This window comes from Frankliniella occidentalis, unplaced genomic scaffold, assembly GCF_000697945.3.
Source record: "Frankliniella occidentalis isolate FOCC.00 unplaced genomic scaffold, Focc_3.1 Scaffold28, whole genome shotgun sequence".
Taxonomy (NCBI): domain Eukaryota; kingdom Metazoa; phylum Arthropoda; class Insecta; order Thysanoptera; family Thripidae; genus Frankliniella; species Frankliniella occidentalis.
The window spans coordinates 1,310,299-1,325,444 of record NW_026267158.1 but is presented as its reverse complement, the minus strand read 5'-3'; the positions used below and the strand labels follow the sequence as shown (position 1 = coordinate 1,325,444).

General features: G+C 51.4%; 2 protein-coding genes across 3 annotated transcripts in view; one reads left to right on the top strand and one right to left on the bottom strand.

The window, feature by feature from the left end:
- The first annotated feature begins 5,671 nt into the window (after positions 1 to 5,671).
- On the top strand, positions 5,672 to 12,913 carry LOC113202829 (epidermal growth factor receptor kinase substrate 8). 2 transcript variants are annotated; one of them, XM_052265583.1, is made up of 17 exons: positions 5,672 to 5,696; positions 5,968 to 6,045; positions 6,137 to 6,360; positions 6,436 to 6,585; positions 6,662 to 6,842; positions 6,944 to 7,166; positions 7,249 to 7,369; positions 7,461 to 7,696; positions 7,777 to 7,930; positions 8,016 to 8,143; positions 8,369 to 8,681; positions 8,766 to 8,861; positions 9,118 to 9,196; positions 11,721 to 11,945; positions 12,166 to 12,328; positions 12,422 to 12,569; positions 12,680 to 12,913. In XM_052265583.1, exons 2-17 carry the CDS (start codon positions 5,997 to 5,999, stop codon positions 12,791 to 12,793), a joined length of 2,604 nt encoding a protein of 867 aa, XP_052121543.1. In that variant the 5' UTR covers positions 5,672 to 5,696; positions 5,968 to 5,996; the 3' UTR covers positions 12,794 to 12,913. The 2 variants fall into 2 exon arrangements, with proteins under 2 accessions (XP_052121543.1, XP_052121542.1); XM_052265582.1 differs by having other exon boundaries at positions 8,766 to 8,912.
- Positions 12,914 to 14,567: 1,654 nt separating this feature from the next.
- Positions 14,568 to 15,146, bottom strand: part of LOC127749065 (zinc finger protein 227-like) — a 2,750-nt gene continuing 2,171 nt past the window's right edge. Inside the window, exon 3 of the mRNA XM_052265645.1 lies at positions 14,568 to 14,634. Within this exon, the coding sequence (XP_052121605.1) occupies positions 14,568 to 14,634 (67 nt within the window). The remainder of the gene's footprint in view (positions 14,635 to 15,146) is intronic.

Genomic DNA, 15,146 nt, shown 5'->3' with positions numbered 1-15,146 from the left:
CCCGCGGCCCCGCCCCGCCCATCGGATTGGACGCGGCTGGCTGAGGGCCGCGTTCACACCGTGACGTCATGAAAACGTTGCACACTCGCTATCGCCCCCCTGCGGCTGTCCGTTTGGCCGCACCTGCCGGTATACCGGTGCCCCTGGGCCGTAGGCAGGCGGGCAGGCACTGCACGGGGCACGGGCGGGGCGGCAGCGGGGTGAAGGGGGACTGGGGAGATCCGGAGCGCGGTCCCCTAGAGACCCAGCAAGTGTGGCAGTCACACCTTGGCAATCCTCATAGGTAGTGTGTGCTTGGCTACTATATAAGTCCTGGGGTGCGTCAAATCAAAAGGAGCCCACAACCCTTTTCCCGGGTCCCTCCTTAAATTCTAAATTTTCCCAGGTCCCTCCTCACATTCTAAAAATGTTCCCCGGCCCCTCCGTCGAGTCCGAGACCATGACGCAAGGAGCCCCGGGAGGGGGCCTCTCCTGCAGGGGGCCGCGCGTCGTGCGGGGCCCATTGTGTAATGGGGCTCAAATCACGCGTGTGACATCGGCTCGGCGTCGCCTGCAGCAGCCTGCAGGCCGCGCGGACCTCTCCGACGGCTCTTACGTGACGGAGACGCGTCCCGCTGCAGCTCATTTCAAACAGCAGCAACAGCAGCCGACCGGGCCGGGCCACGAGCCTGCTGCAGGCAGGCCGCTCCAGACGGGATGAAGGGGCCTGCTACATACCACTGGGGACGAGCTGCAGTCGCGGCCGAGGCAGGAGCTCACAGCATAGAGGGCGGGATCCCCGAGGAGGCTGCGTCTAGCTTTGCTTTTGGTCGATCAGCCTGTGCTTTTCGCTGTACTCTTTGCGGATAGTAGTCCGATTCCGACCTACTGCCTTACACACCACGCATTCCTTGGATTTTCCCCAAAAGATGAAGTCCAAGTTTACCGCAGCAACTTTCCGTCTCCCTTTCTCGTGGTGCGGATGAGGCAGTGCTCCACTACAGAGCCGCCGCCGCCGCCCCGCATGTGTGTCCTTGTGTTCCGCGGCACGACTTCCGGCGCCCCTCAGAGGTCATCGGCGACACGCCTTCCACCAGCCAGGGGCGCCGTAGGGCCGGGGGGCGTGCGAGGACAGCGCCGCCGCGGGGTGGGGAGGGCTGGGGGCCTTAGGACTGCTCGCAATGCGACCTGCAGCCGTGTGACCCGGGCCCCGCCCAGCCCGGCGCGGCCCGGCCCGCCGCGGCATTCCCCGGGAGCCTGCTGCGCGGCTGCGCGCTGCGGCTGGAGCTGCTGGAGCTGCTGGAGCTGCTGGAGCGGGGCTGGAGGCTGGCCAACGGCGGCTCGCTTGTCGTCTCCCTCGCGCCCGGCACGCCGCGCCGGCGGCCCCACTGAGGCGACAGAGACGGAGGAGAATAGCCACGCAAACGCAACTGCTCCTCGAGCTCGGCGCCGCGGCGGTAGAGGAACGCCGTCTTGGCAGGCCTAAAGGCGGGCCGAGCCGAGGCACTGGAGCTAAAGGCAAGGCGGGCAAGGCGGCCGCCTCCTGGCTGGAAACCAGCGCAGCCGCTGGGGCTCGCGACGCCCCGCCCCGCCCCGCCCCGCCCCTCGTGAAGCCGCGCCAGCCAGCCAGCCTTGGCAGCGCGCTGCTCAGGAATGTGTAGTCCTCAAATCGTGATACCGTAACGCCCCTCCCCTGCCCCCTGCCCCCCACCTCCATCTCCAGCAAGTGCGCACTCCTGTCTGACCGTCTGCCCGCCGCGCATGCGCCGCTCCCGCTGCCGCGCATGCACGCACGACTGGCGGGAGATTCAAATTGGTCCGCGACGGTGGCGCTCTGCTACGCTCTGCGTGGCGGCCCCTCTTCTCGTACACTGCACAGGTGGCCGGGTTGTCCTGCCGTGTCATTATGCAGCCGCCTATCCAGCGTGACGGACGACGCATGGCCCTGTACACTCTGTCAACGGTGAGATGGCATGTCCAGAGTACTCCGTGTGTGGTCCGTGCACGTCGCCCAGTGATACTACGCACTGCACCGTTGGCAGCTTTGGCGAATGGCACACCCAGCCTGTCTTAATCAAGTCCTGCACGGTGAAAACGAGCCCTGGGATTCCCAGGAGTTTTCCTCATTTTACAGGGGGAGTTGGAAGAGTCCCAGGGGTTGCCCTGGAAATCTGCAATTTTCCCAGAGGATGTCTTGAGTTTTCCAGTAGATCCCCTCTGGGAGTAACTGATTGTTTCCAGGGCATCCACTGGGGTTCCAACTCTCCTGGGAATCTCAAGGCTCGTTTTTACCGTGTGTGTGCAGCCGACTGCAGGGCCCGCAGGATCCTAGCGGCAAGGCGACAGGCGGCCAGGGCCGGCCCTCGGCCCCCGGGCCCAAGTGCGGCAGCAGCAGGGAAGCCCACATGACACCCACACACACGCGCGCACGCCTCGCGCTCGCACAGACTCGCGCGTGGGTTAGTCGCGAGGACTCTGATGGAGGACTTTGAATGCCAGGGTGCGGTGGGGTGTGGGGACCACTAGCAAAGAATGAAGTTGCAGGAGCAGTGCTCCTCCCGCCTCGTCCCGAGTCAGTCACCGGCACGTCAACAGCGGCCGGCGGGGGGTGACCATGCTCTGCCAAACGTGGGCGCGGCGCCGCGGCGCTCCAAAGTGGCGCGATGCCGAAACATTGTTTGTCGGTGGATCACGCCCCCCCCTCCCCCTCCCCCAAATCGGCTGGAAAGAAAGGCCCGCTATGCTCACGGAGAAATTCCGCAGCAGCAGGTACAGGTATACCTGCATACAGAGAAAAGTCGCACGTAACCGAACAAGAGTCACGTAAAACAGAGATACATGTACGATTACCAGGCTGTGGAGGGTAAGTAGGAGGCCCGCGCGCTGAAGGCACGGCGGGGGAGGGGGAGGGAATCTGCGGTGATGTTTACGGCCCGGTACAAGCCACATTACGCCACTCTCCGCCTCGATCGGGCCGCTATCGTCTAGCCGCACTCGGGCTTCACGTCAATATAGGAATAAAAATGCCGCCATGGTGGACTGCGCGCGTCTGTGTGTGTGTGTGTGTGTGTGTGCGTGCGCGCGCGCCTGTGTCCTGCGTGTGTGCGCGCGTGTGTGTGTGCGTGTGTGTGTGTGTGCGTGCGCGCGCGCGCGTGCATGCGTGCGTGCTGTTCCCCCCTTCCCCTCGCACCACGCCTCGAGCGGGAGTGTGTGTACTTATCGCTTGGCTTTTTCAGGCTCATGCAGATGCCGGCCGCGCACTCCGCGCAAAGGTTCTGCTTTACCTAAAAAGGGGTTGATTTCCGGGAAGTGAACGCCTAGGAAGGGTGAAGGGGAAGGACGCGCTGGGCGGCGGCGGTGGCTGCGGCGGCGGGCGAGCGGCCCAGGACACACCGCATTGCCCAACCTGTTTGTGGGCTGGGCTGGGCTCCAGCAGGGAGGTGCAAACCATTGGCCTTTCACTCCCAATCAGCAGAGCGCGCTCACAGCGGTGCCGCATTGGCCGGGGCCCTGCACGGCACAGGGAAAATGAGGGCCGATCCCACCGTCTGCTCGACGTCAAGGGCCCTGAAACGGACGCAGGCCGGGTGACAATCAGCATTAGTAACCATTGGTCGGTAACGTGGTGTTGGAAAGGGTAGCCGTTGTGCCCCGTTGCATCAAATGCGAATACTACCCTGAAAGTACGTCCGTCACTCGCCGTTGAGAAACTGACAAGTTCGGCCTATGTAAACTCTCATAGCGCCTGGTAGGTAGGCAACACCTTGCCTGCGATGCATGCGTGTACTGCAGAGCGGCCTACCCTGTGCCTCACAGGCGCCGAGCTCCCGCAATCTGCCGACTGAACATGAGAAAAACGGGTGTACTTTTTGGACGATCCCATGGACAAACTCGTCCGCACCCGAGCATGCGGGCTAGTATACACATTTTCTCGAACGGGCACAGCGACCACCTATAGTGGTATACTTTAGCATGATACCAACGACGTGACTTCGACGTTCCCGTCTGAGATGCCCTCCCCCTTCCCCCTCGGTCACCATCCAGAAGCAGTGACGCCCCCCTCGCCACTGCTGCCCCCCCCCCTTTCCCTCCATTGCGCTTCATTTGTCAACATCACCGCCGAAAAGGCGCCCGCCGCGCAGCCGCCGTGCGCCCGCCGGGCGCCGGGCCGGCATTCCCCCCGCGAGATCAGATTTGATCCCGCTTTGCATAAGTCGGGGCGGGGCTGGGAGAAGCAGGCCAGGGCCAGGGCTGCACTCTGCCCAAAGGCTTTGCCGCGGCGCAGGCCTCCTCCCCTCGGCCCGACCTCACGGCTCGGCCTCCGTCCACTCACTCATTCATTCATTGTCTCATCCGAGTCACAAAGCCCGACCCGACCCGGCCGGCTGTGGCGGCCGATGGCGGCTGTGGCCCCGGCCCGCGGGCCCGCCCAGCGCGCCGGGCTGCGTGCCCGGGGGATATCTGGGTCAAATGTGAAATGACGGAGAAGTAATAATTATTCTGCCGGTCAGTGTGCCCCCCCCCCCTCCTTCCTCCTCCCCGCCAGCGCCTTCCCTCCCGCGAGGCAGACGGAAGACGATGCGGATACGAGAGGGAGCGAAAAGAAAACTACTGCATTTGGCAAGACATGCAGTGTATGTTGGGGGAGGAAAGGGAATTACCATTGCTGCTGTCGATTTGGTGTCTCGTTAGACAGGTTTATTGTGAATGCACGCGTAGCGAGGGTGTCTGCAGCAATCTCCGGTCCCATCCTGAAGACAGTTTCCTAATTTTTCGTATATTCTTACGATGCGCAGTGATCTGGAACACGGGCTTGCGGCTTGTGCAGGGGCTTACGCAGACTGACACGTGGGTAACTGACGCAGGCTGACTCAGGCTGCCGTCGAGCCTAAAATGCAGCATGACGCCAGATTGCCTTGACGTAGCCCAGCCAGGATAACGGAAGATAACGAGTATCTAAGTGACACGGTGGCGTAGGTAGCACTTCGCAGAACAGCTGACAAGCCTCGCCCTGGGGCTCCAGCAGCGCCGGCGCCACTCCCCTGCGTGCGGGCTCCGCCACTGGAACCTGGAGTGATGAGGCTGCAGGGAGCCTGGACCTGGATCATCCCCTCGTTCCCAGCCGGAGGACCTCGTGAACCTCGGGTTTGAATAGCAATATTCACAGTACATCACTCACTTTGACACGCGAGTACGGGGGGGGGGGGGGTAATTCAATCCAGTGTTGCGAGAAACGGAGATAATCAGACACCCAGAGCGGTGTACAGTCCGCGCCTGCCTACTAGGCAACATCTTTTCTGGTGCGGCGTGTGTGTTGGCCTACCTAGTAGGCAGATGCAGCTACTTCTCTGGGCAACACTGGAGGTATACCGAGGTATGCCGCGTCCAGAAACGGCGCCTTCTGGAGGGGCCGGGCCAGCAGGGCAGGCCTGGAACTGGCTGTTCCAGAGCACTCCAGATTCCAGCGAATCCTTACGGCAGCGCACGCAAGCGCCGAGCCGGCCCGAGCCGAGCCGGGCCCCGCAAGTAAAAGCAGAAGGCTGACTGGCGAGAGAAGGGGGCGGGTGGGGGGAATGGGTATCTGACACAGTAAAACAGGCCGCCCAAGTTCAACAGGTGATACCACGGGAACATACGGGAAGATAAATCCCCGCGCGTACATTCAAATTTTTGTAAACACAGCCTACTAGTGTGCCATGGGTCATCTATGCATGAGGGTATGTTACCGACTGAATCTGACAAGCTGAGGCACTTGTTTTCATTTTGTGAGTGAGGTTAAGGTAGCCATAGTGAGAGGCTATTAGACTCCATCTAAACAATTAAGGCTGTTCTGGGAATTCCCTGCTTATTTTAAACACTGTAATAACGAAAACTAAATCCCACTATTAGATCAGTGCTTCTACTATTTGTTTACACATGTGTTTTCACAAATCTAATGTTTTTAAAGTATAAATAAAAATACAATTGTCATTTTTGCTCCTGTTTCAGACTTAGTGATCAATCCATATTGATTCATTATGCCGTACCAGAGGAGTAGCAGTGTCCATTCCAATGGCTATTCAACAGGTATGTCGTCAAATATTGTGCTTAAGTCATGGTATAGTTATCCTGAATTCCATTTAATATACGTATCTTCCCATGTTTTCAATCATTTTAGATGGTCGAACTAATGAGATCAGTAGTGGTTCTAAGGAACCTGCCCCAACATATCTCATGGAACATCTTGCTACTTTTACTGTCTCGAAAGAAACTGGAATAGTCTACCCAGAAGATGGCATGAGACGCCTGCACCAGCTAGAAAAATCAAATGGAATATGGTCGCAAAAAATGCAGCTTCGGCTGGATCAAAATTGGGTCCTTATTATGGATTTTGAATCTGGGGTGAGTAACTTTTCATAATCATAGAAATTTACTTCATCTTTCTAGCTAGCTCACAATTTTACATTTTTTGTACAGGATGTCATGGAAAGATTTCCAGTCAATTTGATTCAAGAGCCTACAGCCTTTACCAGCAATGACCCCATGGAAATTTATAACAACATTCTAGTTTTCATTGTTGGAGATGAAAAGACAAGCAATTCTCGTTCAGAAATGCATATCTTTCAAGTGAGATCATTTTAACAAACTGAGTTATGAGTATACATTTTTCATGCAGCTATTAACTTAAACTCTCTATATTCAGGGTCAGAGCATTTCAGCACAGGAGCTTGTTGAGGACCTGAAGCTATTGCGAAGTGGAAAAACCCCCACAGCTAGACGCTCAAGGCATATACCTCCTCCTCCACCAACACCTCCACCAGAACCTCCTCTGAATGGAGTCAGTGTCCGAGAGCAAGTGAATGCTTTTAATGCGGCTTCTCACAGTAAGTTATGTTGTGAACAAATTCTCCATTACTGTTTGAGTCTCTACCCTCAAAGCTGTCCTCTCAAACCTTAGTTTTCTAAATATAACTTTTTTCCCCAGGAGAAGAACCATTGACTCCACGTGGATTACTGGGTGAGAGGAGTGAAAGAGGTGCTAGAGATCCAGCTACACTGTCACTTAATGATGAAACAAGTTCCACATCCAGCGAAAAATATGAAAGAGATGTCACCATACTAAATCATTGTTTTGATGACATTGAAAAGTTTATTGCTCGGCTTCAACATGCTGCTGCTGCATCAAGAGAATTAGAGCGTCGACGAAAGTATGTTAAATTTTGAACTACTGAGTGTAAATAGAAAAACTGTCTGTTATTTATTTAAATTGTAAAAACATTTGTTATTAAGGAACCGGAAATCCAAGAAAAAAGATATGGGTGATGGAATGCTTACAATGAGAGCCAAGCCACCCCCAGAGGTTGAATTTGTTGATATATTTCAGAAATTTAAGTTGTCATTTAATTTGTTGGTAAGTCACAAGTAACAAACTCTATAATTCAGAAAATATCACAGCTTAGTTTGAACCTAAGTAGTTATTTATGGTATTATATTATTTACAGGCCAAACTGAAAGCTCACATTCATGATCCCAATGCACCAGAGCTAGTTCATTTTCTATTTACGCCTCTTGCTCTAATTGTTGATGCATCCCATGATACTCACTATGGTCCCAACCTCCCCGCCAAAGTGGTTTCTCCACTCCTTACTAGAGAGGCAGTGAATTTACTTGTCAATTGTGTCACAAGCAAGGAAACTGAATTATGGCAATCCCTTGGAGATGCATGGCTTGTACCCAGGTGAGTCTTTTAGTAAATGAACTGTTCTCTTTACTGCATAATGTTTGTGATTGCATTATAAATATAATACTTCACCATAGGGATCAGTGGAAGGGCTATGTTTCCCCATACCACCCATTGTTCATGGATGGCTGGTCTCCAGAGTTTCCAGTACTGGATGATAGGGATCATGCATCCTCTTCTGTAGATGCCAAGAGAACACATGCTGAGGAAATACGAGCAGCACAACAAGAGGTACATAAGTTTATCTTTTCTCATTAGAAAGTATTTTAAAAGCAAGTGATTGTAATGATTTCAATGAAAAATTTCAATGAACCAGGCTGACTACGGACGTGATAATGAGCCTCATTATGGTAGTGACTACTTTGATGATGAGCTGGAAGCTGTGCCAAACGATTCTTCGCGTTTCTACAGAGATCGGCCAGAACGATACAGTCGAGATGAGAGGTAAGAGCTTGTGTACAATACTAATTTACAAACAACTAATCTAGTTTGTGCCAAAGGCAGTTTTGGGAATTACCATATCATATCCCAATCCAGTTTATTTATTTATATCTGTTGGACTATGTTGTAACTTATATTGCTTGATTTTGCGTCTGATTAGTTATGTACCTGAAATTGTGTCTGATCATGTCAGATTTCTAAGTCATAACATATTATTTCTCTGTTTAGGGAACGTTCCCAAAGCCCTGGTAGCTCTGACAGAGACTATCCTTCTGGTCCCCCACTCCCACATAGGGACATCACGGCCCGTAGCGATATTTCCGCTGACTCCATTGAACGAAATGGAAGTGTACCAGTTGGGCCACCGATTGCCAGTGGACCAGGCCATGTGGGACCAGACAGCCAACAAAGGTTTGAGAGGGCTCAATTGAGGTGGCTGCAGGACTTGAAGGCACAGGGTGCTAAGGTGGTACAGGTCACATACCCACGAACAGCCAACAATGACAAGGAACTCACTGTAATCCGTGGGGAGTACTTAGAAGTGAGTATTGCATTAATTCATTCCGCTTTGATTCTTAGACCCTAATGCATCGTTAACATATTGTTATGTGCTTTTTGAACATAGATTTTAGATGACAGTCGGAAATGGTGGAAAGCACGCAATAGTCGTGGCCAGATTGCTCATGTCCCCCACACCATTGTAACACCACCTGCTGCCGAAGTAAGTGAAGTGTTTAGCAACCCTGTTTACGCCCCAAGATATGACCGCACAGTAAGTTATCTGTTATTTTATAATTTAAAATAAAAACCATTAACAGATAAAGAAATAAAATTTAACTCATATGTAGGTAACTTTGAAAGAAAGAAGCTAAATCTCATTCTGATTTCAGGAGCGCTGGACAGAAAATCGATATTGAGGAGCTTTGAGAGTAGGGTGGCATGGTGATAATACATGACACTATTGCTCATGCCCACAGGATCGAGATGGGAGTTCACCTTCAGCCGCTGCACCATCCACACCTGAATGGCAGGCGAAAGGAAGACAAGGCAAAAAAGGTGAATTTAGGTACTTTTGAGAAAGAGGAGGTGGAGTCTGATGATTGTAAGTGAAAATGTACTTTACATTACCGTATTCAAATCAGATTATTATCTTAAAAAATCTTGTGAGTTTGGATAATCGATCAAAATAGACAGCCATTCAAGTTTTAGTCTTATAATTTAACTATCTTATGTTCGTAGAAATTCTACAAACAAAAGAAAAAAATAACTAGTGATAAAAAGAACATTATCATCTTTTTCAAAAAGTACCTTTGTATGGTGGATTCGTCTGTGAGCTGTAATTTTGTATTGTCTCAAAATTTGTTGTGACTTGTGTTTTGTTTTGTGCTTGTTGCTTGTGTTACATTAGTCCATTGTATTATTTTCATCTTCAAGCCACATGGGTAGTAATTGCCTACAAGCTAGAAACACATTTTTGGTCTCCTTTTAGATTTCTCATAAATTTTTTATTATCTTTTTTAGAAGATTGATGCTGCTAGTCTAATTAATAGAGTTTGTGGTTGGATACATAATTTTTCATGTTTGGTAGCTTTTAATATTTTAAGGGTTTGTTTTTCTCAGTGCCAAAATGGAACAAAACTGAATCATAGTCAATTGAGAAAAAATAACCCTTATTTTCTTCAAAGCTTTTAATCCTTTACAGTTATGTATGTAGATGATTGTGAAATGTACCTTGACCATTATATATTTGTATTTTTTCTCCATACTTGAGTATAGTTATAAACCTTTAATTACCGTAGGTGATTATAACTTTGTGTTTGTCTATATTTTCTAATTTATGAGCAATAAGCAAAAGTACTGTGCCCATGCACAGGTGGGTCTTACACCTACTCAAAAAAACACCTCCTTCCCTGCTCTAAGGAAAACAAAGGTTATTTTGCTTGTTACAAGAAACATAAATATCTTAGTCATAACTATTAAGAAATTTCTGTTTCCCTTTGTTTATAAATGTGCCACAACTATTTGATGATTGATCTTTTATTCGGGGCTTGTATTTGACAATTATCTGTCAATCTTATCTGTTTCTTTAGTAAGTGTTTTAGAAAAAGTGTAAAATGTTATAAGTTTCATAACATACTTTTTTCGCGGCCAACGCATTGTCTGTGTACTTTGAAGCCATGTGTGCTGACTAATGAATTTCAGTAATTTTAGATTCATTGTTATTCTGAGTATATTACTCTCAATACTGTATTAGTATTAGTAGTTTTACTTTGAGGTGTAATCCTCATTCTAAATATTCTGTAATGATTTTACTCCCCTGTCTTTTGTCATTGCCTTTCTCAAAATGTTAAACCAAAAGATTATTCTGTGAGATGTGCTGTATTTTTTGTAATAGGGGCTTATGCCTACTTACACATCTTACTGCCAGTATTACTAATTGCAAAAATATCCTTAAATAGCTATGATGCATTTCTTTTTACCGATCTACTTTGGCAATCATTGGAAGCAAATGGATACTTTTGTGTCTTAATAAAATATCACCCCTGTTATTTGGATATTGAATTTGGTAAATATATTAAGACAACGAAACTTCTTAGATCCACGTGTGTTGATAAGCATGCCGCTTGTCATGCTCAGTAGTACTTTAGCAAAGGATTTTATTGAGTCTCAGTATCACATCATATTACTCATATTGCGTGTTACATCCATTTCATAGGTTTTTAAGCAGTGCAGTCTCAGTATTAAACAAAACAATCAGGCTTTAAAACACCCAAATATACTTTGCCCATTTGATAGGTACTTTTCATGCAACATTTGCTTCAGCCATAGCTTTTGTGTTGTTTATTTATATCAAATGTATGTAATCCAAATGCTGGTAGATTAAGTCTACCTACAGGGTTGCTTAATGTTGTTGATGTTGTTGTTGTTGTTATTATTATTATTTGAGAAAGTAATATTTGCTCATATTTACGTATTAATTATCCATGCTCAGAAATACAGTGTATTAGGTAGCGATAGAGACTATTAGAAGATTTATATACCCTTTTCAATTGTTCATATTTAGATGATACTTTCAATTTAAGTCTTCTTCTGCCACCTGGGCATCACAGACATGCTTTCTCTATCAGTCCCTCTAAAATTGAAATTTAATTTGTCATTTATTCCTGAGCATGGAAAGAAACCATCTAATGACACCTGTACATACACATATGCCCTCTTACATTTGATAATACAATGTAGGTTTTCCAAAGATGTTACATATTATACATATTATGTACATAACAAAATACCAGAGTATTATTCAGATTGAATATCAAGCTTGGTGTTTGTATAGTTTTAACAGTGATTCAAATTATATTTCCTGTAAACTTCAATAAATCTATACAGAGTCTCCAAACAAGTCCTTTGTGTTCGTCTTCTTTTGGCTCCCCACCACCCCCTTACCCTCGCTTTAAGTCCAAGAAGCTTGCGCATCATCAGCTCTGTGCCCGTGTCCTCGTGGAAGCTTTCTCCTCGTCCTCCTCCATCTCAGGCACGCAGTTTGACCGCAACCTCCCCGTCTGTCTCACCCGCCCTGCAGCGCTCTTCGGGGAGGCCGCCCCCACGCCACCGACGCCACCCCCGATGCCCCCCGCGCAGGGCTTGAAGCCCGCGAGGCCGCCGCTGCAAATCGTCGAGAGGCAGACCAGCATCCCGAACAGCATCTCCAGGTCCGTGAGCATCAACAGCACTTCCACCATCACCTCGGAAGTGCCTTCTACCCCCACCACGCCGTACTCACCCTTGAGCAACGGCTCCGACTTCGGTAAGTGAATACCAAGTAGGGGATGGTAATAAGGTACGAACACGGGAGGGGGGTGCTCCAACTCTCGGGCTCTGCCGTGTGTCAGCGTTATGGCACAGCGGTTTTGCGGGTTTGCCTACCCCAGGGGCTTTACGGATGGACCGAGTATCGAGGTCCAGGTTGGAATTCCCTAGGCCCTGGGCTGGGCAGGACGTTTGACTTCACTCTGCCCTTCCCGCAGGCATTATGTCCAACGCAGAGTTGCTCCAAGCGGAGATTCGCATGCGGCTCGCCAACGGACCCAAGAAGCTCGCCATCCCCCGCACCCCCGATATCCCGCTCAAGGAGAGCGCCACCAAGGAGGAGGTGACCGAGTGGCTGAGGGCGAAGGGTTTCAAGGACGAGTAAGTACTTGAAAGCGCACGGCTCGGTGAGATCAATGAGGAATGTGCGCCTGACCGTGGCCGTCTGTATCCCCGTCGTCTCCGTGTCCGCAGAGTGGTGATGCGCCTGGCTGGGCTGGAGGGCAAGACACTGCTCGCCCTCAAGAAGAGTGACCTCGTGAAGCTACTCGAAGGGCACGTGGACCAGAAGCAGATCTGGCTCCTCGACTCCAAGCTCAAAATTCAGCGGTCTTCTAATCCGGTACAACAAATCAGACTTGTTTTTTTTATATTGGGGGGGGGGGGGCACGACGACGTTCTAAGAACCTCAAAACCTTGACCTTGCCTCTACGATCACATTTCCTGTTACAGTTCAACACCGGCCGCACCAAGGAGTTTGAGGCAGTTCTGCGTAAGGCGCGCGCCAAGGTTGAGGTCGTGGAGGAGGATGAGAGTGAGGCGAGCGGCGAGTCCACGACCTGCTAGGCTAGCCGCTGACTGTCGGCTGCTCACCGAACAATGACTGTGATTTGGTTCTGGTCGAAGTGACACGGTCACTATGTCTCTGTGTTATCTTATTGTTTGATTAAAGAAATGGTGCATTCACGCTCAGCATTTTATTGGACCCACCGATGAGGAAACGGAATGAATGTGTAGCGTGTGTGGCTGGTCACCGAGGCAATACTACGTCGCGCACAGCGGGTGAAAGAACATATATAATGAAAATTGGATGATATGCAAATGCACAGGCAACGACTGCATGCGTAGAGCAGCCATGTGAAGCGGGCGATATTGGAGGGAAATGGAGGAGGCGGGAAAGGGAGGGCGGGGAAGGCGGCATTGGGTAGGGAGGGAGGCATTTTTATCAGGACGACTTCCTGCGGCGACCGGCTCCACGTCCACGTCCGTCAGCGCGCCTTTGCGCTGGAAGCAACAAGTACGTCTGCAGGCGGATGAGATGCGGAACTCAGCATGAGTTTTCCCCCAATTCTAGGAAGCTGCTGGATGGGAGGAAAGGAAGTGCAAGGGAAGGTTTCTTTGTGGGGGGGGGGTATAAGGGTCATCATCCTACCCCCCGAACGGAAATGGGTAGCTCGGCTGTCCTGTAATGGCATGAGTGAGGGGTCTGCACCTTGCCCCGCTTAGGAGCACGGGGCTGCAGCTTGCACTCCACTTCCTCCTCCGCCACTGACCCTACGCGCGAGAGGTCGGTGACGGCGGCTCCCGCGTGGGGAGATTGGGGAGGGGTGCGGGGGAGGAGAGGGGAGGGAGGTGGCCGCCGCCGAGGGGAGGCGGAGGCAGGAGGCGCTCGCTCTGCCCGCAGTGCGTCCCGGGACGAGGCCCTCGCCGTCAGCATGTGGAGGTCCAAGAGCACGAAGTGCACCGTCGGCGTCCTCCTCGCGGTCGTGGCGGGGGCGCTGCACGTCCGGGGAACGTCGGCACTGCACGTCAAGGTGGTCCCCTCAACGCCGATACGACGACGAGGTGTCCTGCAGCGTGACGATGACGGTGCGGCGCGGGCTTTGTGTGTTCGCAGAGGCACGCCCGGGGCGCGGCGCTGGTGGCGGCGAGCTTGCCGGCGAGCCCGACCGGGGCCGAGGAGGCGACCTGGGGGCTGAACTGCCCCGACGGCTGCACTTGCCGCGAGGGGCCGTTCAAAGAAGTCCCACTGAGGAGGCTGCTGGAGTCGTACCGAGATTTTGTGAGTTTACTCGGCGTGCTGCACGCTTGCGAAGCGACAAGCGACAGGCAGCCAATCTGAACTGGATTCACATTTCGCCAAGTCCGTCAATGTCCACCCGTGTGTGCTGAGCATGGTGCGCCCAGATGTGCGCGCTCCTCCCTAACGCTGATCCGTTCCGAATGTCGGCGGCTGCCGGCACGGCCCATGTGGGCCGGCTGCTGGCCGCTCGGTGCCCTTCAACCCCGACAAGCCTTTCGGCCGAAACCTCGACTTTGCCTCGTTTGCGCAGGTGTCTCTGGATGACGCGGCTTCGCGGGCCGCGCTGGACTCGGAGCGGGTCGTGCGCCAGGCCGTGTGCGTCGTGCTGTCGGACGCGTACGAGGACGCGCTGGCCGCGCTCCCCAGCGACACCCAGGTGAGCGCAAGCACTGCGGACTGCGGGCGGGCCCGGGCGCCGCGGAGGTAGGCCGCCCGGCGCTCCCGCGCGCGGCGCTCGCCCGACGTGGCCTACCAGCCAGGCGCCTCGTCGCGCCGCCCTGCAAACCTGCACGATTCAACTTGGATTAATGTTTTATACTAGCGAACAAAAACTGTGGCAAGTGTGGAAAAACTGTGTATTTCATAAAATTGAGGTACAAGAATACTATAGGACCAATAAGCAGAATCTGACATAAACTTTTCAATGAGTTGAAAAACTTGGCCCTTGCATATAATGGGCTCCTGAGAATTAAGTCATTTCGTTTCTCCTTTCATCAAGCAAGTTATCAATCTCTTACGATTATGGGCAGGAAAAAATGCACTCGCCGAACATTTTTTGCGGAAGCCGACCGAGACATTATTTCTTATTATGGATTCGGAGATGTGTGTGCAAATGGGTTGATTGGGAGAAAGCCTTGTGGCACACGGTGCACTCGTATGGTTTATTTCCGGTGTGGATTAAAAAATGCCTGTGTAGATTACTATATCGAGAAAACTCCTTGTGGCACTCTGTACACTTGTGTGGTTTCTCTCCGGTATGGACTCGCAGATGTTGCTGCAATTGGGATAAGCTCCGAAACTTCTTGTGGCATACGGTGCACTCATGTGGCTTTTCTCTTGAATGGGTTCGGAGATGATTCCACAGATAGTCAGATCGAGGAAATTTTTTGTGACACA